General features: G+C 38.7%; 1 protein-coding gene across 1 annotated transcript; it reads right to left on the bottom strand.

Moving 5' to 3' along the window:
* Positions 1–424: 424 nt before the first annotated feature.
* On the bottom strand, positions 425–19,169 carry PSKH2 (protein serine kinase H2). The gene is made up of 3 exons (XM_039253470.1): positions 18,985–19,169; positions 14,025–14,691; positions 425–730 (listed from the first exon to the last, which is right to left on the bottom strand). The coding sequence occupies exons 1-3, from the start codon at positions 19,167–19,169 to the stop codon at positions 425–427; spliced, it is 1,158 nt and encodes a 385-aa protein (XP_039109401.1).
* Positions 19,170–20,698: the final 1,529 nt, after the last annotated feature.

Below are 20,698 nucleotides of genomic sequence, written 5' to 3'. Positions count from 1 at the left end.
GGAGGGTCAAAGTGAGAAGGACAGAGAGAACCCCAAGTAGGCTCCCCACTATCAGCACAGAGTTGGATGTGGGGTCTCAAACTCACAAACTGTGAGATCATGAACTAAGCCAAAATCAAAGCCACTTGGGCTCCCCTTCTTCATCTATTTCTAATTATATAAATATATTTAGTATTTACCATACTACTTATCTTTTACAGAAATATATTTTAAGGAATACATGGAGACACAGAAAAAACTTACAGACCAAAAAATGTTTAAAGTGAAGGTGAACATTATCCAACAATAACCACATCCTCCTGTGTCTGTGGAGCGTACTTAGGTGCTTTAACCATGATGAGACGTTCCCTATTGACCTAATGCATTTAATGAAGTTAATAGGTCTGCCTTAAAATTGGGTAAAGTGATTTTGAAAGTTATCTGCTTACAAAAGTGCAGACAGTGATGATTCTTCTACCCTTAAGTGTCTCATGCTCCACACATGCTTTGATTTGTGATAAGACTGAGACTTAGAAGACTGTGCAGATTCAGGACTCCGAGAGTGGGGAGATGACCTCCGCAGGAGGTTCCTGGATATGACCCTCTGAAGATTCTTCATGGAGGACCCTGCAGCCCTGGTGATCACCCAGGGATGATCCAGGGCCTGCACGGCTGACATGCGATGACCAGCCTCCAAAATAAGTAGTTTGTCTATAAAGTCCTTTGCCAAGTGCGAAATATTTGGCCAAGGCTGGGAAGGAAAAATAAATAAAATAAAATAAAACCACACAAACACACATAGAGAATAACCTTCTTAATTACATAAATCAATGCATATCAAATCCAAAAGGCTTTTTCAAATAAGCAAATTAAATACTATATTATTAAATATATAGCGAATCTGAAAATCCACTTTTGAGAGAAGCAAAAAAAAAAATCTGTTTGGCAAAAGGAAAAAACAAACACAAATTCTCTTCCAAACTTTCTGTTCAGTGACTGAGAATTCCTTTCCAGAAATCTGTCCAGGGTGCTGCAGTTAGTAATGTGAGTTTCCACGTCGCATTTATGTAAGCTGGACAAGGAAAAGCAGCTGATGTACATGAAGTACACCAGGACTGGGTTAGAATTTTCCACATTCTCATCATCTCGTAGAGTCCCCGTGACTCCAAGAATGAACCAGAGTGGAAAGTGGGATGGATTGAGAAATCATCAACTTTTCTTTCCCTTTGAAAGCTTACTCCAGACTTAGGATGCCTCCATCTCCACGGCCTCCAGAGAGAACAAAGAGAGCACTTCAGTAAAGAATCTGCCTGCGCTGCATTTCCTCAACACACACAGGGCCCTCCCTGTCCCAGTCAGCTGGCTCCAAATGGGATTCAGCATGTAGCTGAGATACTGCAGGGGGTAATATGTACAACCAGCTAGTTGATGGTTCAGGGATTTATTCTGGCAATATTTACAGCTTTTGCACATACTTTAAGTACAATGGCAGCAATTCATAGTGATTTCTGTGAGGGTAGAGAAAAGACAGCTGTTGCTTTACATTTGTTTTCTGCATTATCTACCAATACATAGCATGTATCTAGGGAAAAACTATAGGTTTGTACTCCTTGTCATCTACAAAGGAAAAACATTGAGAAAAATGCTGGTACATTTGTTGTATCTCTAGCAGCAATTTTTGGTTAACACGTATTTTTTTTTTTCCCCAGGGCACCTGGGTGGCTCACTGACTTTTAATCATCTGACTCTTGATTTTGGCTCAGGTCATGATCTCATGGTTCATGAAATCCAGCCCCACATTGGGCTCTGCACTTAGAGTGTGGAGCCCACTTAGGATTCTCTCCCTTCCTCTCTCTCTGTTCCTCCCCCACTTATGCATGCACAGGCGCACAAGCTCATTCTTTCTCTCTCTCTCTCTCTCACTCAAAATAAATAAATAAACTTAAAAAAGTTATCTCCCAAGAAAGATAAGGAAATCCTTATAACCTATTGTCTTTGTCCTCATGTAAGGACAAATCAGAATCTAATCAGATATCACAGTCTCCAAACTCTTAATATTCTATTAACCTAGAATTGGAATCAAAAGAAACCAGTAAAGGAATTGCTCTTTTATTTTCCTTCAGTTTACTTAGGTAAATGAGATATGAGAAATATTTATCCCCAAAATAAAATGTATGAAATAAATGAATACATTTGCCAAAAACTCAAACACAGGGAAAATAAAATGTAAACACTGCATGTCTAGACAAAGTACATCAGTGGCTGACACTCACAATGGCATATCCTCTGCTTTGGCTAGACATCTATTTGGCTCTGGATCCAGACACATTTATCTAGGCTCAAGGTTAAATTAGATGTCTCCAATGGAACATTATAAGACAAGCAACTGAATCTTTCTGGAAAATATAAAATATGTGTAGTGAGATTTATGGAGAGCTCATTAAGATGACTCTAAATGAATATACACTTGAAATGCAGTTGCAGAAAATAAGGTAACATGGAAAAAAAGTTCTTCAGCCAAAATGCATTATTCAAACACGGGCTATAAATGACAAGATTCCTGAGCCATAAAGAACAACTGGAGAGTACCTAGGAGTCAATTACATATTACACATTAGAAAATGACAGGGATAGAAAAAACTGCCAGAACTATTTTATTTTTATCTTTTTAATATAAAATTTATTTTGTTTCCGTTGTATAAAGTATGAAATAAATATACGTGTATGTATATATTTTATAAATGAATAAAAACTGAGTGTGCATGCTCACATTTCTTTGAACAAAAACGATTTGGAGGGGCACCTGACTGGCTCAGTAGAGCAGGTAACTCTTAATCTTCGAGCCCCACACTGGATATGGAGATTACTTTTTTAAAAAAAATATTTGGAGACCTCACATTGAATCACAGTCATATCTTGGGCAAACTCTCACTTGATGACATCATTCAGTCTGTTCACCAGCCTAGACAGCCACTTTGCCATTTCCACTCTTTGCTTCAAAATTCCTCTGTTTGGCTTTTCTCGGCAGTCTCTAGGAGACACTGTCATCAGTCAGCCTGTTAACCCACCTTAATATGGAAAACTCCTGGGATTGAGGCAAGTGGATCTGAACTAGACAGGCTGTCCAGGCTGTCTACCTCTAAACATAGGGTCTCAGTCTCCTCATCAAAAAAATGGGGATCATCATATCTCTTTAACAAGAGTGCTATTAGAACCAAATTAGATCAAGTATGTAAACAATGGTTTTCAAAATATAAAGCATCATGTATATTTGTTATCTGGTTCTTATGACTATTAAATCACAACGTAATTCCTTCCTTAGTTGTTTTGTGGACACATCCACTGGCTATATTCAAAGAACCGAAAGATGAAAAATTATCTAAAACCTCTCATACCAATTCCACTTACTATTATCATGATAAATGTATATCCTCAAAAAAATGTTCTGTGTTAAGAAGTAATGAACCAAGTACAACAAAAGGTAGCAAGACATACTGATGGCTAACAGACACATGAAAAGATGCTCAACATCACTCATCTTCAGGGAAATACATACCAAAACTATAATAAGATATCACTTCACACCTGTCAGAATGGCTAAAATGAACAACATAGGAAACAACAGATATTAGCAAGGACACAAAGACCCTCTTTCACTGCTGGTGGGTATGGAAACTGGTGTAATCACTCTGGAAAACACTATGGAAGTTCCTCAAAAAGATTAATATAGAATTATCCTCCAATCCACCAATTGCACTACTAGGTACTTACCCAAAGGATACAAAAATACCGATCCAAAGAGATATATGCACCCCAATTTTTATAGCAGCATTATCAACCATAGCCAAATGTGGAAAGAGCCCAAATGTCCAACGACTGAAGAATGGATAAGGAAGTTGTGGTATACCTATACAATGGAATATTACTTAACCATTAAAAAAAAATGAAATGTCACCATTTGCAATGACATAGATGGAGCTACAGTGTATTATGCTAAGTCAAATAAGACAGTCAAAGAAAGACAAATTCCATATGATTTCATTCATATGTGGAATTTAAGAAATGAAACAGATGAATATAGTGGGAAAAAGAGAGAGGCAAACCATAAAACAGACTCTTAACTATAGAGAAACACTAAGGGTTGCTGGAGGTGGTGGTGGTAGGGGGGTTATGGGTTAAATAGGTGATGGGTATTAAGGAGGGCACTTGTTAGGATGAGCACTGGGTGTTATACGTAGGTGATGAATCACTAAACTCTACTCCAATCAATATTACTCTATATGTTAACTAACTAGAATTAAATAAAAACTTCAAACTACAAAAAAGAAAATGGTAGCCCTTTGTTTTACCCCAAGATCATTCAATTAATTTAGTTACAAATAAATTGTAAAATTTGCGAGCAATTCAGTCTTTTTTTTCCCCTTTGTTCTTTCTTCCTTTCCTTATCTGGTTCTTTGCCTATTTGTCCTCTTGAATAGAAATAGGCAGAACTGTATAAAACAACAATAACAAAAAGAAGGTATAAAACCAAAACGTAATACTAACAATTGCACTACTTATTCACTTTGGAAGACTAAAGGGAATTTAGGGAGATGGTAGCTTATATTCCATTGATGTCTTGATTCTTTCACCTTTAAACAGAAAAGTCAGGAATGATTTTAATTTTGTGCTTTCCAACTTCTTGATGAATAATTACTCATAATGTGGTTGCTTTGAAGAAATGCCCATGGAAAAGCACTAGTAAAAGTCATTATTAAGAAGCTAGACCCTACAAACATACACACACACACACACACACACACACACACATAATATACACAGTTCCTAAAAGTTTAGATTCAACATCTTAAATTTTAAGGATTGTAATTAATGTTAAAATTTGCTAAATATAGAGCTTACTGAAATATAGGGTAATAACTATTGAAGGATTTAATTACAGAGTTTTAGAAAACTATAAATATCTATTTTTAAGTAGATGGTAAGCTGCCATTCAAATCCTTGAGCTAAGAGCACTCAAAGTAGCATTTATCTCCTCAATAACAGTAGCTTTTAGAGGCACCTGTCTGGCTCAGTCGGAAGAACATGCAGCTCTTCATCTCAGGGTTGTAAGTTCAAGTCCCACACTGGGTGTAGAGATTAATAAAAAAAAATTAAAACTTAAAAAAGATTTTAATAGTAGTTTTTATTAAAAACGTCTACTGATGACAGTTCTCTGACTAGCATTTCTCTTCCTTTTAATTTTAGTGTGTGGCCTTGGTAGGATTTCACTTAAGCTCTGCAATTAAATTTTATGTAAATGTGTCCAAAAGTTCCAATGAACTCTCCATGACTTTATCAGTTGTAGACTGGTGAAATCACTCTTCCTCAGCTCAGCAAGCGGGAGGTTCTGTACATTATGTTATAAATATTTAAAATTAAAACTTTTTTTCTTCCCAATCTACAAAGCAGACTTAAAATTGTGTTTTATCTTTGCCAAAGCTAAAACTACTCAGAGACAAAGCTAATTTATTATTTCAGAATGCTTTACCTATTGGGGCATTTGTAAACCCTGGAAAAAGTCAAGAGATATACCCAAGTTTATTACAGGTAACATCTACTGAAAACAAATGGAGAAAGAGACAATTCGATCTTACACCAGGCTCATAAACAGAATATTTTTGTGAGTGAAGGGGTTCTTGACTTGAGACAAATGATGCTTCTGGTTCTTCTTAGAAGAAAAACACTGAAATTTAAAGACGATTTGGATACAGCCCAATTTGTTTGAGCACTTATCACATTTCAAAGCACTCAAGGATGTAACAGTGACAAAAAATTGAATTGGCATTTGAACCCTAAATTAATGGTTGATTTAGTCTCCCACATATAATATATATTTAGAACTAGTTCCTATTGTAAACCTCATAAACCAGAATATAAACAACATAAGAATAACTTTAAAACAAAGTATTTCTAGGTTTGCAAAAACTTCATGTAAATAGTCATTTTCTCTTCAACTCAATGAATTCCATTCATGATATCAAGGTCAAGAAGTGCAACATAATCAAAGAAACAGATAATAACTTTCCACTCTAATCACTATCCCTTATACGAAGGGTAACATCTACACAGTCAAAAAGGTAATGCATATAGTTTTGATTCTAAGAAACACTCACTGTGATTGCTTTTTTTTTTTAATGTTTTTTATTCTTGAGAGAGAAAGGAGGAGAGAGGGGGAGAGAGAGAAAGAGGGAGAGAATGAGTGGGGGAGGGGCAAAGAGAGAGGGAGACACAAAATCCTAAGCAGGCTCCAAGCTCTGAGTTGTTAGCACAGAGCCCAACCCAGGGCTTGAGTTCACAAGCTTTGAGATCGTGACCTGAGCTGAAGTTGGATGCCCAACTGACTGAGCCACCCAGGTACCCCTCACTGTGACTGAATTTAAGGGAAGAAGGTATATAACTGTTTAAGTCAGAGAGGAGATGAAAAAAGTGATAAGCAGAAAATGAAGTACATTATGATAGATTTTATAACCATTGAAAGTATTTTCCATAAAACAACTTCTAAAGTAAAAATATCATTTAAAAAGTTGAATACCACATTTTTGTGAACATAAGTTTTTAAGAACTAAACCACAGGAATGGGAACCAAACTACAGGAATTATGACCTAACTGAACTGTGGTTCATTTCATTATTGAAATTCTAGGCATGATGGAAAGAGAATAAAAGGGAATTAAAGAGCCAAATCTTCTGCTCTCCTTTCACTTTTTCCTACTTAATAACCTGTATGGAAAAGAAGTATAGCAAAGAAAAAATAAGAGATATTAATGGAGATGAGGATATAGAAAGAAAATCAGGGTCATGGCTGTTGAGCAAAACCCATCAGATATGTTACTTCTCAGGGAGTAAGTCAGTGAACTTTTTCCCTACAAGTATGGCAATCATAGGTGAATCTAAGTACATGGGGACCATTTTCTATCACTATCCATGTGGGATTTTTAAAAAATATATACTTGATACCAGTGTTTAACTTTGCCAGATAGCTAATATGGTTGTAAGACTCATTTTATTATCAACTTATTTCACACCAAAAAAGATTATGTGATATAGTACAATATAATTACACAATAATATATGATTCTCAACTCCTTGGCAAGAATGTGTAATTTATCATTAGCATTAAAATGTTAACACCACACTTTTCTCACTCTTCTATTTAAAAGATGAAATGGTGTACTGGGTAAGTACAGTGTGCACTGAGCTTATTTAAGCAAAATTCAAACTTGTAGTCCCTCTGTATCCCATATTCATAGTAATGGTAGTGCAAATAGCTAACACAAAGATAGCACTATGTACTAATATGTGAAACTATTCCAAGCACTTGACATCTTTTAGCTCATTTGATCTTCACAATCACCTTGTTAGGTAAACACTATCATTATTACTGTTTTACAAATTAAGAAACTGAGATACAGAGAAATTAAGAAATATGCCCTAAGTTACACACTTAGTAAATGACAGAGCTGGGAGTATAACCAGCAAGCATTGCTCTGGATTGTGCCCTTAACCACTACACTACACGGCTTTACAAAATACCCACATACATATACGTTCACCTGCACACAAATGGTCTAAAATTCTTATTTTTCACTATGCAACATATAACATTTTATGTGTTTTTGTATATGTTGTTCTGTCTACTTGGAATGTACCAATCTCCCTTTCAGAAACTCCTACACTTCCTCTAAGACACAGCATAAATGTCTTCTCCTTCATGAAATCTGACCCAAATTTTGTAAGTAGTAAGAGGCTGTCTTCCCTTGTTCCATGGTCTTTGAGCCTTTGTTCCTACACGTATCAGAGCACTTACATTTGAAGAGATACATAAGAATATTTGGTCTGTAGACAAGATCACTTGATCAAAGAGCAGGGTCGTTGAGTAGTTTCATATGGGTATTCCCAGAGCTGAGCATGCTTCCTGGCCTGAGGAAGGCCTGACAAGAAGGGTGGAGACCACACAAGGATGCTTTCCAACTTTCTCTGGGAGAAATGGTGAATGAGTCTTTTACTTACTATCTTGAGCATGAGCTGTGCCACCAAGCTGAAAGCCATCATGATGGTACTGGTAATAAAGTAGATAAGTGAAGGCCTCCTTCATACAATAGATAACTTTTTTTCTTTTTGACCATGTGCTGTGTTCTTCCAACCTGGTTTCTCCTTGAGAATTGCAGGAAGCGACTGGACAGGAGAGCTACCTCTACCCTGCAAAGCCCAGTAAGTAGAGTAAATGTACCTTTCCAAACCACACTAATGCTCCAGAATGAATCTAATGAATTTAGCAACTGAAGATATTAGTTATCTGAAATCCTCCTTACTATGAATTAAAATTTGAATTTGATGCTCCATGCAGTTACAGTTGAGATGCATTTACCCATGTAGTTATAAATCAGAATCTCTTAATAATTTTTTAAAAAGCATTTATTTTTTGTTAAATGCTTCTCTATTGGAGATAAAAGTGGAAAATATGGTAGAATCCCAGCCTTCAAAGAGCCAACAATGTCTTAGAAAGATGACATATAGATTAAATGTCAAAACAAAGGCATTTCTCATAATCCTAAACACTATTCAGAGAAGGGAAAGAATAACACAGATGGAATGCTCATCAAAGTTTCATGAAAAGGAATATAATTCACATCAAAATCAAGAAGAATTTAACCTTAATATCATAACTAATATTTTGCTTATACATGGGTGGAGTCAGAGTATATATATGTATATATATGTATATATATATACATATATATATACATATATATACCAAGTACCTAGCAAAATACTTGCTACATATATATATATATATATATATATATATATACACACACACACACACACACACACTTAAGTTTTATTTTCTTTATTTTGGGAGGAGGAGGACAGAGAGAGGCAGAAAGAGAATCCCAAGCACTATCAGTGCAGAGCCTGATTCAAGCCTCAAACCCAAGAACCATGAGATCATGACCTGAGTTCGACACTTAACCAACTGAGCCACCTACGCATCCCTGCTATATATATTAAACACATCACTCTTCTTCATCATAAGACATACAGCACTTAAATCTTTGGAAGTTTTGTCCTATTTATTGCACTTCTTCACCAAATTTCTAGAGAAAAGAAATGATTCACACTATGTGTCACGCTTGGAATTTTAGTTATAGACAAAGGGGCTTTAAAAAACAACCCATTTATTATCTTACAGTTCTGCAGGTCAAAATGGGTTTTACAAGCTAAAATCAAGGTGTCAGCAGAGCTGTGTTCCTTCTAGAGGTTTCAGGAGAAAATTTTTTCCTTGCTTTTTTAAATTTCCAGAGACTGCCCACATTCCTTGGCTTATTTCTAAAGCACATCACTCCAATCTATGTTCCCTTCATCAAATCTCCTCTATCTTTGACACTTCTGCCTTCCTACTGTAAGGACCCTTGTGATCACTTTGGGTTCACCGAGATAATCCAGGATAATATCCCCACCTCAAGATCTTTAATTTAGTCACATCTGTAAGTTCTGTTTTGCCATGTAAGGTAACACACATACAAATTCTGGATATTAGAATAGGGACATCTTTGGAAGACTATAATTCTGTCTACAACACTTATGCTTCCAGAATTAATGGTCACCCTGGTATTTAAATAAAATTGGTGCATTTAGAAATTACTAGGCTTGTTGATAAGTGGTAGGTATACAATGATATGATGACAGAGAAAATGTGATATGCTTTTCTACATCTATCAACATGTGTTTCCTTGATGTTATGGACTGAATGTTTGTGTCATTCCAAAATTCATGTGTCGAAGCCCTAGCCCATTGTAACACTGTATTTAGAGATGAGGTCTCCAAGGAAGTAATTAAGGTTAAATAAGGTCATTAAGGGTGGAGCGCTGATCTAATAGGATTAGTGGCCTTTCAAGAAGAGACACCACAGAGTTCGTCCCCTCTTCCTCCCCCCATCTCTCTCTCTCCACACACACAAAGAGGTCAAGGAGAGTACACCACGAGATGGCAACAGCCTACAAGGAGAAGAGGACTCATAATGAAACCTACCTTGTTAGAATCTTGGTCTTGAACTTCTCAGGCCCTAGAGCCGTGAGAAATAAGTTTCTATTGTTTAAGCCACCCAGTCTGTGGTATTTTGTTATAGCAGCTTGAGATGACTAAGACACTTGGTAATATTATAAGAAAATGTTAATATGATGGACATGGGTACCTGACAAACACAGGATATAAATCCAGTAACATTTTATAAGCAGCCACCGTCTTACTCTGTGTTAAATGATATCTGGGGCTACAAACAGGTATTTCCTCAAGAAACAGAGCATGCACCATGGAGATGATGTCAGTGCTCCAAACGGACCCTGAGTCCCTCTTTTCTGTATGTACCCATACTCCTTTCCTTTGGAAGCTTTGTTTCTTTTTTTTTTTTTTTTAATGTTTATTTATTTTTGAGAAAGAGACAGAGTATGAGTGGGGGAGTGGCAGAGAGAGCGGGAGACACAGAATCCAAAGCACGCTCCAGGCTCTGAGTGCCAGCACAGAGCCCGACGAAGGGCTCGAACTCACAAACTGTGAGATCATCACCTGAGCCAAAGCTGGATGCTTAACCGACTGAGCCACCCAGGCACCCTTGGAGTGTTTTGCTTCTAAAACCCAATACCTTGATTTTTTCAGTGACCACTCTGGGGCTTTTGGAGCTACTTGCCTTTGAGCCCCAGAGAATGTAAAAATTTATCATCAGCTCCCCACCACCATCACCCCCAATGACTAAGAGAGAGGTGAAAGCCAGCTCACCTGCCTCAGGTTGGAAGAATGCTTAAGAATACTTCCCTGCAGGGGCGCCTGGGTGGCTTAGTCGGTTAAGCGTCCGACTTTCGCTTAGGTCATGATCTCACAGTTCGTGGATTCGAGCCCCGCGTCGGGCTCTGTGCTGACTGCCAGTTCAGAGCCTGGAGCCTGTTTCAGTCTGTGACTCCCTCTCTCTCTGACCCTCCCCTGCTCACGCTGTCTCTCTCTCTCTCTCCTAAAAATAAATTTAAAAAAAAACATTTAAAAAAAAATAAATAGGGGCGCCCGGGTGGCTTAGTCGGTTAAGCGTCCGACTTTCACTCAGGTCATGATCTCACGGTTCGTGGGTTCAAGCCCCACGTTGGGCTCTGTGCTGACTGCCAGCTCAGAGCCTGGAGCCTGTTTCGGAGTCTGTGACTCCCTCTCTCTCTGACCCTCCCCTGCTCATGCTGTCTCTCTCTCTCTCTCTCTCTCTCTCTTTCTCTCTCTCTCTCTCCTAGAAATAAATAAAAAACATTAAAAAAATAAATAAATAAATAAAATTAAAAAAAAAAAAAAAGAATACTTCCCTGCAGAATGAGGCTGACCTTTACAGCCTTGCCCTCCTCACCTTTCCTGTCCTGCTTTCCTGGCTCCCTTACCTGTCTCCTTGAGAGTTTACCCTTAATAAGTCACTTAAATACGAATCATCTTCTTTGGTTTCTCGGCCTTTAGGGGAACCCAACTCTAGAAACCCTCTGAATTAAACATGATAAAAGGACTTCTTGAAGATATTTGCTTATTATTCTTGCACTTTAAAAAAGCAATAGTGATATCTTGTCTGAATATGGTCCAATAAACCACACTCCCAACAGCCATACTGTATGTAGTCTCCTTCCACACTGAATCTGGATTAGCCTAAGACAATGAGGCAGAAGTAATGCAGTGCTATTTCCAAGCCCAGCCTTGAAGAGGACTGGCAACCTCCACTGTCTCCCTCCTGGAATACTCCTGTTTGGAAAGCCTAAAACAAGCTGTAAAAAGTCTGACTACTCTGCTGGAGAGACTCCATGGAGAAGCCCCCAAGAAGAGAAGGTCCTGTGAAGCACAGAGAGGAGTGGGAATAAGGATTCCGGTGACCTAGTTGAGCCCACATTTCCAGCCATCCTCATCAAGATGTCAGACATTAGAAGGACCGTCATTGCTGTTCCATCACAGTTAAGCCCCAATGACTGCAGTTCCACGCAGCATTACATAGAACAGAAGAGTCACAGAGCCAAAACAGAAATACATATTCTTTGTAAACAAAAGAACAACATAAACACAAAGATATTCAAATTATTAAAAAACCACATTATAAAAAAAACCAAAATGATCCATAATCCCCCAAACCAGGAAATGAGCTCTATTAACATTTTACTGTATTTCTTTTAAGCCTTTTTCCTATGTATACATTTTTCCACATGATTGTGATCATACTCTATACATAGTTTGTATTCTGCATTTTTATTTTCACTTTTATTTCACTAGTATGCTGTGAACATTTTCTATTATCTGTACAACTTTTTAAGCATGCCTAATTTAGAGACTATCATACTCTATCGTATGGATGTCCCATAATTTACGTAAATATTCTTTTAGGTTTTTTTTTCAATTATCCACTTTTGTAACTATAGCTCCAATGACCGTCTTTATACTGAAACCTTTGCTGCATCTGGGATTATTTCCTTAGATTCTTAGAAATGGAATTACCAGATCAAAATATATAAACTTTTAAAAGTTCCAGATGCATATTTCAATCTACATTCCAAGAAATCTGTAAAATTTTCTCTCTGCCAGCAGTGAATGAGATGTTAGATCTCTTAGTACTCTTAGCAACAATGAATTGACTTGAAGAGTTTTTTTTAAAACTTCATTGATATAAAAAAATTTTTTAAAGACTGTTTTCATTTGCATTTTTTGGATATTAGTGAGGCTGAACATTTTTCAAATTTTTAATAATCAATGGTACTGAATTGTGTGTGAATTCCCCCCATCCTTTCCTACTTCCCTATGTAAGTCATAGTTCTCAATTACCAATTTCGATGAGTTTTTTATAATGCATACATGTACAATAAGATGTTAAATCTCTGTCAGGGGCGCCTGGGTGGCTCAGTTGGTTAAGCGTCCGACTTTGGCTCAGGTCATGATCTCATGGTTCGTGGGTTCTAGCCCTGCGTTGAGCTCTGTGCTGACAGCTCAGAGCCTGGAGTCTGCTTCAGATCTGTCTCCCTCTCTCTCTGACACTCCCTTGCTCATGCTGTCTCTCTCTCTCAGAAATAAATAAAAACAAATTTTTTTAAAGATATTAAATCTCTGTCAAAGTATAGAAAATATAATATTTATATTTGTTCTTAAGCTTTTGATTTTGTGTAAGACGTTATACATACAAATGCTATAACTTAAGTAGATATAATCAAACTATCAATATTTTTTTATGAGCAAAAGAACCCTTTTGTAATTAAACAGATAATATATTTGGTCATTTGCCAAACATGAAGTGAATTTCCCCTTTGTCAGGCTTTCGACACACAAGCATTGACAACTTTCCTTCTCTACCCAAAACAACAAGAAGTGAACACCTTCATGAACACTGGGAGTTCCAAGTTTAAACAGTGGATACATTTTACACAAGCTGTGAGGTTAAACATTTCACTGAGGAAACATTACATCACACAAAGGGCTTAGGATCATCTAGATTCAAGGCAGAGAGAATCTCCCACCAAACATCCAAGCATCATGCTGAGTTTCTGAGTACACATTAGTCTACTCAGCTGATAAAAAAACAAAAAACAAAAAACAAAACTGCAGATAAACTAACTTGTCTACTTAATTATCATTACCATGTGCTGACCACAGACAACACAGTAATCAAGGCTCTTGCCACCTTTAGACCAATGGCTCTCAGCCAGGGGTGGTTTTGCCCCACAGGGGACATTTAACAATGTCTGGAGATAATTTTTGTTGCCACAACTTTAGTAAGGTGTTGAATCTAGTGTATTTACTAGATATCAGTAGCTACCAGTGCCTACCAGCAGTGTATAGAGGCTGGAGTGGAGGCCAAGGATGCTTCTAAACATTCTGCAAAGCACAGGAAAGCCCCACTCCCATCCCCTGGCTTACCCCTCTGTAAAGAATCACCCAGCTCTAAATGTCAATAGTCCTAAGGTTGAGAAACTGCAATAGACTAACTTAATAAGAATTAAAATGATTTCTTACCTCTCTTGTATAATTATATTTGCCTTTCAGAATCTTCCTGTAAAGTCTTGTGTGGTTTTCATCATCGAAAGGCAGGACTCCACTAAGTAAAACATAGGTGATCACACCAAGAGCCCACATATCCACTGCATTAGTATAAGGTTTCCTTAGCAAAATCTCGGGGGCTATGTACTCTGGGGTCCCGCAGAGTGTTCTCATTGTCCAGTCTCCACTTTTGTTCCCAGAGTGTGCCAAACCAAAATCTGTGATTAAAATTTTCGACTCAGCACCTGGATGATAATATAAGAGATTTTCAGGTTTTAGGTCCCTGTGGGTTATTCGCAATGCATGCAGATACCTGATGCCATCCACAACCATCTGGAGAATTCTGACGGCGTCCTGCTCTGTAAAGGATCCCTGAGTAATGAGTCGGTCAAAGAGCTCTCCTCCCGTAGCCAACTCCATCACCATGTAAACTCGATCCTGGGCCTCAAAGATCTCCACGAGCTGAACAATATAACGGTGGCTAACCCGCCTCAGGATGGTGAGCTCTGATTCACATGCTTCTCGGCCTTCTCTCACTCTGGTTTCCATCACTTTTATTGCAAAAGGTTTCTTGGTGGTCTTCTGCTCTACCCTGAGAACCTTGCTGAAATTGCCTGTCCCAATAAGAGCCTTGATGTCATATCTATTGGAAGAAAAGCCAAATCTGTTACCTTGTGAACTGATGATCCTTAAAATTCTCTAAGTTGGTGCTTTTCATCAGCTCGTTTTATCTTTATATCCCCTCATCCAATTCCCTTGTTCATTATGGCTTAATTGTATTTATTACTTTCGAAACCCTCTCCAGATCCTTCTTTGAAATGCAGGTAAGTGATATAAAAATAATTAGTTGGTGGAAAGATAACTATTAAAACAACAGTCTTTATAACAACAGTTAGTTACCATTTATTATACATTTATCGTTGTGCAAGAAAATCTATTTAAAAAAAAATTCTTCTGACATTACCTGTATTGGTTAATATAACACTATCCCCCTTTTTCAGGTAAGAAAATTATGAATAAAAAAAGTTAAGACATTTCCCAAGGCCACACAGATTGTAGTTGAAATGGATGGGATTTAAATCTAACCCCTTCAAATGTATTTCACCAAAATTTCATTGAAGAACTTTAGGATTGCTCTCTACCATTTTCTTTCTTCCCCACAACACTTGTTTTTATTATTCTACAACAACAACAACCAAACCAGGTGGAGAAAATAAAAAAAAGAAGCTTAATCCTGTTTGTAATTTCTCATAAGAAGAAGGAAATCATATCAAGAGACAGGATACAAAGAATTTTCTTCTGGTTACTTGACTGTGAGCCCTCAGTCCCAGGCACATGCTGATCTCATCCTAGTAGCACCTTAATAGATAACCACTGATTAGGTAAACACATCTGGTGGGGTTGGTGTTAGAACCAGTTTACTCCCACCTGCCCCTCTGCACTAGCACTTGCACTGGAAACAGAATTTTAACATGGGATATATGTTAATGTGTAAAATAATTATCTCTCAGAAAGGTCAGGAGGTCAGCTAGGATTCCAAAGCCTGGTGATCTTGAATTTGAATTATCTGTGCAAATGTCTATGCCCATCTAAGAGTTCTATCAAGTTTAACCTTCTATTTAACAAATGTTGAGAAAGTGCTAGACTTAGAACTATGAATTTACAGCTGGAAAGAACATTAGAGAATGATTTAACCCAACCCCTCATTTTACAAATGAGAAAATTGAAGATGAGGCTAGCTAACTGATTGTTAAAGTTCTAGACTGAGGATGAGAACCCAGGTCACCTTACTTGTATTGGAATTTGGTGCTCTTCCACTTTATTAAAACTTCCCCCAGGAAAGGATGCCAGCAAATGGAAATGTGCTCAGGGAGTACGCAGGGAAAAGGTAATTCTTTAAGTTGCATACTCAATACCAGAGATTCAAATACAAATCTCAATCTGTGCTTTAAATAGCCTTATTTCTTTTTACTGAGTTTATTCTTCCAGTAATATCCCCCCCAACTATCTGTTCCTTATATTCCTGTATTTACTGGATAAAAATGGCATTTGGCTATCCCAGCTTACTGAAAACAGCTTTGTTCTATGCAGTGCATTTAGTTTTCTGGCCAATTACTTTATCAAAACAGATAACAATTTACTCATCTTAAACGGATTCTGTCACCTCTTATCTTTCCAACCTTGCTTTTATATTCACATGCACTTTCAGGTTGATTTTGAAGATAATCACAGGCATTTCAAATTCTATTGCTTTGCAAATTTTACAAGTTTTACGTTTTCCTCTAATGTGGTTGAAAGCACTTTGCAGATACTCATTTATCACTCTGCCCTCAAAACTGCAGACAAATTCATTTGCTCATGGAATTAATCATCAGCTATCAGACGAATTACCATCTCTGAAGAACTACACTCTTTTGCTTAAATAAAAGGAGCTTTATTCAATACTGTTAAGGGGCCTTCATACCAAATACTTGAAAAAAATGCAAGTAATTTGGCACTGAAGGAAACAGGCTTTAAGCCAAAATGTAGAGTAGTGGAAATAAATGGTTGCAGATTGAATAACAAATGTCCCATAACATATTCCAGTAACTGTAGCCTTGCTTGTGAGACCCTGATGGCCGTGGATGGTGATATTTTTTTGACTTGAGTGGCTAGACCTTATGCGGTGCCCGGCACAGAAGAAACAGCAATAACTGTTTAATGAAAGAATCATTCATTGAATACATATTGTCTCCAAACTATTACATATATTTTGAAAACTTTTAAGGATCAAATCAAGCATCAGAGAAGGCATTTACAAGCCCATTCCATGCCTTCCTCTCCTCCACTCTTCCCCATCACCCAACAGAGCAGTCTTAAAGTTAATTTTGTTGGTGGTGAAATTGTATATTATCCTAGAAATTACAGAAATTGAAATTATCACTTTAACTTCAGCTGCTACAAACTGGGGATTTTTTGAACATGTATAAAAAATGACACATGGAAATGATAATAATGTCACAACCTATTTGATAGAAGCAATTGTAATGAACTCCCAAGAAGAAAGTGAATATAGTCAGACTTGAATTCTATCAGCTCCATTCTGCAAGAGTTATAAGTGGGTTGACAATGGAGAAGAAAGACAACTGTATTCTAGACTCAATTCTGCCTCTAACTTCGACAAGTCAGTGAATCTTCTGGGACTCGACTTCTCATCAGGGAAAGAGCCTTGAGTTAGTCGCTAGAGCCCTTATAGTGTCGTGACCCTCCACCTCTACGCCCCTTCACACCTAAAGGACCGGGACTACTCTGCAGATGGGGGTTATGAGAGCAGAAGACTGGGACCACAGCAGCCTCATTTCTCTGGCTACACGTGACCAGAGCTACCATCTAACCAGTTTAGTCATAAGATGCCATGTCCATTCTGATTCAAGTTCAATCGGATCAGCCAACTTTGTCTCTAAGCTTAGCAGCTACTGGACTAATCCACAAGGTATCTTTGTATTTGAAGTTCCCAAGTAGGCCAGGAAATGGCTCGGCATAGACTCTGTTCACAACACTGTGATGAAGTAAGCATTCAATTCTAGGGCTAGAAGTGTCCCTGAGAAGCCAGTGGAGCCACCCACCAAGCCCTGCAGAGTGCAAGAGGATTTTCTTTACGTGTCCAACATGGTACACGCTGAGGAAGCTATTTTTCAGGCCAACCAACCCGCCATCCTTGCTCATTTCTTACAGAGTCAGCTAAGTCCTATATGTGCCTTATGAAGACAATAATAAGTACTGCACTAATATCTAAATAAATGCTTGTGCCCTGCAACGTGCAGAATAATTTGCATTTATGACTTTAATTATCCTCACAACACTCATATGGCATAGATACTATTATTAGTCCCACTTTACAGAGGCAAAAACTGAGGAGGGAGAAAGGCTAAGGAACATTCTCAGTTACACATGAGAAGAGACAGGAGTGGATCTCAAGTCTGGCTGATTCAAAGACTTGTTTCTTTCTCTCTTTTTTTTTTTTTTTTATTTCTAGGAGAGAGAGAGAGACAGCGTGAGTAGGGGAGGGTCAGAGAGAGAAGGAGACACAGACTCTGAAATAGGCTCCAGGCTCTGAGCTGGCAGTCAGCACAGAGCCCGACGCGGGGCTCGAACCCACGAACCGCGAGATCATGACCTAAGCGAAAGTCGGACGCTTAACCGACTAAGCCACCCAGGCGCCCCTCAAAGACTTGTTTCTATCCCACGAATTATGGTCTTCTTTTCCAGAATGTGGCAAAGATACTTCACAAACCAAGGCCTGTCTGGACCCAGCCTCAGCATATCTATGGCAAAGCTTTCATCCATCAGCCTTGTAGGGGTTGAGAGGCCTTCCTCAGGGATCCCCTCCCTTTCCTGCTGCTGTTCCTCCTCCACTTTCAGTCTAGAATTTTCCAAATCCTCTGCCCTCTCTGCTCAGAGGTGTCAAAGAGAATTTGCCCGACACTTGTTAAAACCAGTGAAGACTTTATTCCAGACTCTTCCAACTGGAGTCAAAACTACTGCAGTAGGGCAGGGAGACTGACTTAAACTGTTTAAACAAAAGGCAAGAGAGTTTTCAGCACTGGGCGAGCTAATGGAAAATAGTAGGGCACATTAGCCTGGCGGGGAAGGTTAGGGTTAGGCGGCGAAGTCAACGTGACTAGGCCATCTGTGTTTGCCAATTGGGGCTCACAGAAGTTAGGCTCCCCCCTTCCCACAGAGGCGGGAGAGAGCGGCCCGATGATTACATTTCAAAGGGAATGGCATTCCTGGGTTATGGAAGACTTACATCTCAAAAGGGCAGAGAAAGAATTTAGTGACATCTGGGGCCTAGCAGCAGAAAAGAAGCCCGTCTAAGGCTACCTCGTTCTGTGGTTACCTTCCTCAACCCAGCCCCAGGCCAGCCCCTCTGCCAGTGCCTAACCTGGCGCTTTACCTGGCGAGGACACGCGGATCGAACCTGGCGCGGAAGCGGGCCACCTGCATCCTGCGAGCCGCCTCGGCCGCCGCCTCCGGCCCGGGCTCTACGCCTCTGGAGTTACCACAGCCTGGGGCCTCCTGCTTGACCCGGGGCAGCACCGGCGGCGCCGGGACCACCTTCGTGCTCGCGCCGCAACCCATGCCCGCCGCGCTCCCGAGAAGGGCCCCGGGCCACAAGGCACCACCGCGCATTTATCCGCGCAGCAGCAGACGGAGGGCGGGCCGGAGTGACCCGCCCCGGAGCGGACCTGGGAAGCAGCCCCGCTGTGAGCCTTTGTTAGGAAAACTGCTTTCAGAAGACCCCCGCTTTTATCGGGGCAGCCTTTATCGTCACTGCTCACCTATCTATGTGTAGAGTTTGACGTGGTAAAAGCAAATTGGATGGACGAAACGTCTGGAACCTGGGCCTAATTCTCTGGGCCTCAGTTTTCTCATCTGTATAGTGAAGATGTGAACATAAAAAATTGTATGAATCTATGAAGAAGATAATGTCTGTAAAGGACATTGTCTCCAAGGCTGACCTCATATCCAGATGACATGAAATATTATATGTATATATGCATATATATACTTTAAACTGTCAGAGCTTTTAATATTTAAAGTACATAATATTACTGTACTCTATTGCACTAAACACACTACTCTGTTTCTGGTACTCCACTAACTCTCTGATAGCTGGAAAAGTCTCTTCTCTGGTTGATCCATCCGAAATAGAAAGACTGGGAGCAAAACCAGATGTCTAGAACCCAGCCCAACACACTATGCAACTACAAGAATAAATATATTTAAAAAAAATAATAAGATTATATAATCCCTCTATATATTATGTAGAGATTGTATAATCTTAATATATTAATTATATAATGTAACTATTATATTATTAATTATAATTATTATACAGTATATATAATCTTATATTTTATATTTTGTCTTTGCAAATTATCCATACATGTATGGATATGGATATTTTATATATTTGATAAATATTTCTTTTGATAAATGATATTTTATGTATTGATTAGATATCAGTATATTGATTGTATATAATTCACATTGCTACATTTTAGGGAAGTGATGTGTGGGAAGTGATATTCAGTCAAGACGAAGCAAGTCAATGTAAGACACTTGTAACAAGTTGTAGAACCAGAACTGGAGGCCTAGTCTCCAAATTTGAGTCTGGTGCTCTTCCAATTGTGCCCCTTCCTTTATAATTTCATTTAATTTGTAGTTTGGTTTAACAGAGTATCTGTGATGAGTCAATTAGTCATGGATTTGCCCAGAGGAACTGTATTTTGAAGGAGAATTTGAAATATGACGTGGGGGTAGTTGAGAGAAAAATGAACCTCTCCTGCAGAGGGTGCTGAACTAGCAAATAATGATCTTTTGTTGATAAAGAACCCACACTGGGCGCCTGGGTGGCTCAGTCGGTTAAGCATCCAACTTTGGCTCAGGTCATGATCTGGCTCGTGGGATTGAGCCCCACGTGAGGCTCTGTGCTGACAGCTCAGAGCTTGGAGCCTGCTTTGGATTCCGTGTCTCCATCTCTGCCCTTCCCCTGCTCACGCTCTGTCTCTCCCTCAAAATAAATAAACATAAAAAAAATTAAGAAAAAAAAAAAGAACCGGCAGAATTCTCCACGTCCTAGGAAACAAAGAGATGCAGCAGTGAAG

The sequence above is a fragment of the Hyaena hyaena genome, unplaced genomic scaffold (assembly GCF_003009895.1).
Source record: "Hyaena hyaena isolate Hyena2069 unplaced genomic scaffold, ASM300989v1 scaffold_454, whole genome shotgun sequence".
Taxonomy (NCBI): Eukaryota; Metazoa; Chordata; class Mammalia; order Carnivora; family Hyaenidae; genus Hyaena; species Hyaena hyaena.
This window is presented reverse-complemented; position numbering and strand designations above follow the sequence as displayed.

What these genes read in the sequence shown, in the direction of transcription:
- PSKH2 (XM_039253470.1), bottom strand. Translation starts at nt 19,169, where the DNA reads ATGGGTTGCGGCGCGAGCACGAAGGTGGTCCCGGCGCCGCCGGTGCTG. An exon ending in GATCCGCGTGTCCTCGCCAG is followed by an intron (nt 14,692 to 18,984) that starts GTAAAGCGCCAG and finishes TTCTTCCAATAG; the next exon opens with ATATGACATCAAGGCTCTTA. An exon ending in AATATAATTATACAAGAGAG is followed by an intron (nt 731 to 14,024) that starts GTAAGAAATCAT and finishes TTTCCTTCCCAG; the next exon opens with CCTTGGCCAAATATTTCGCA.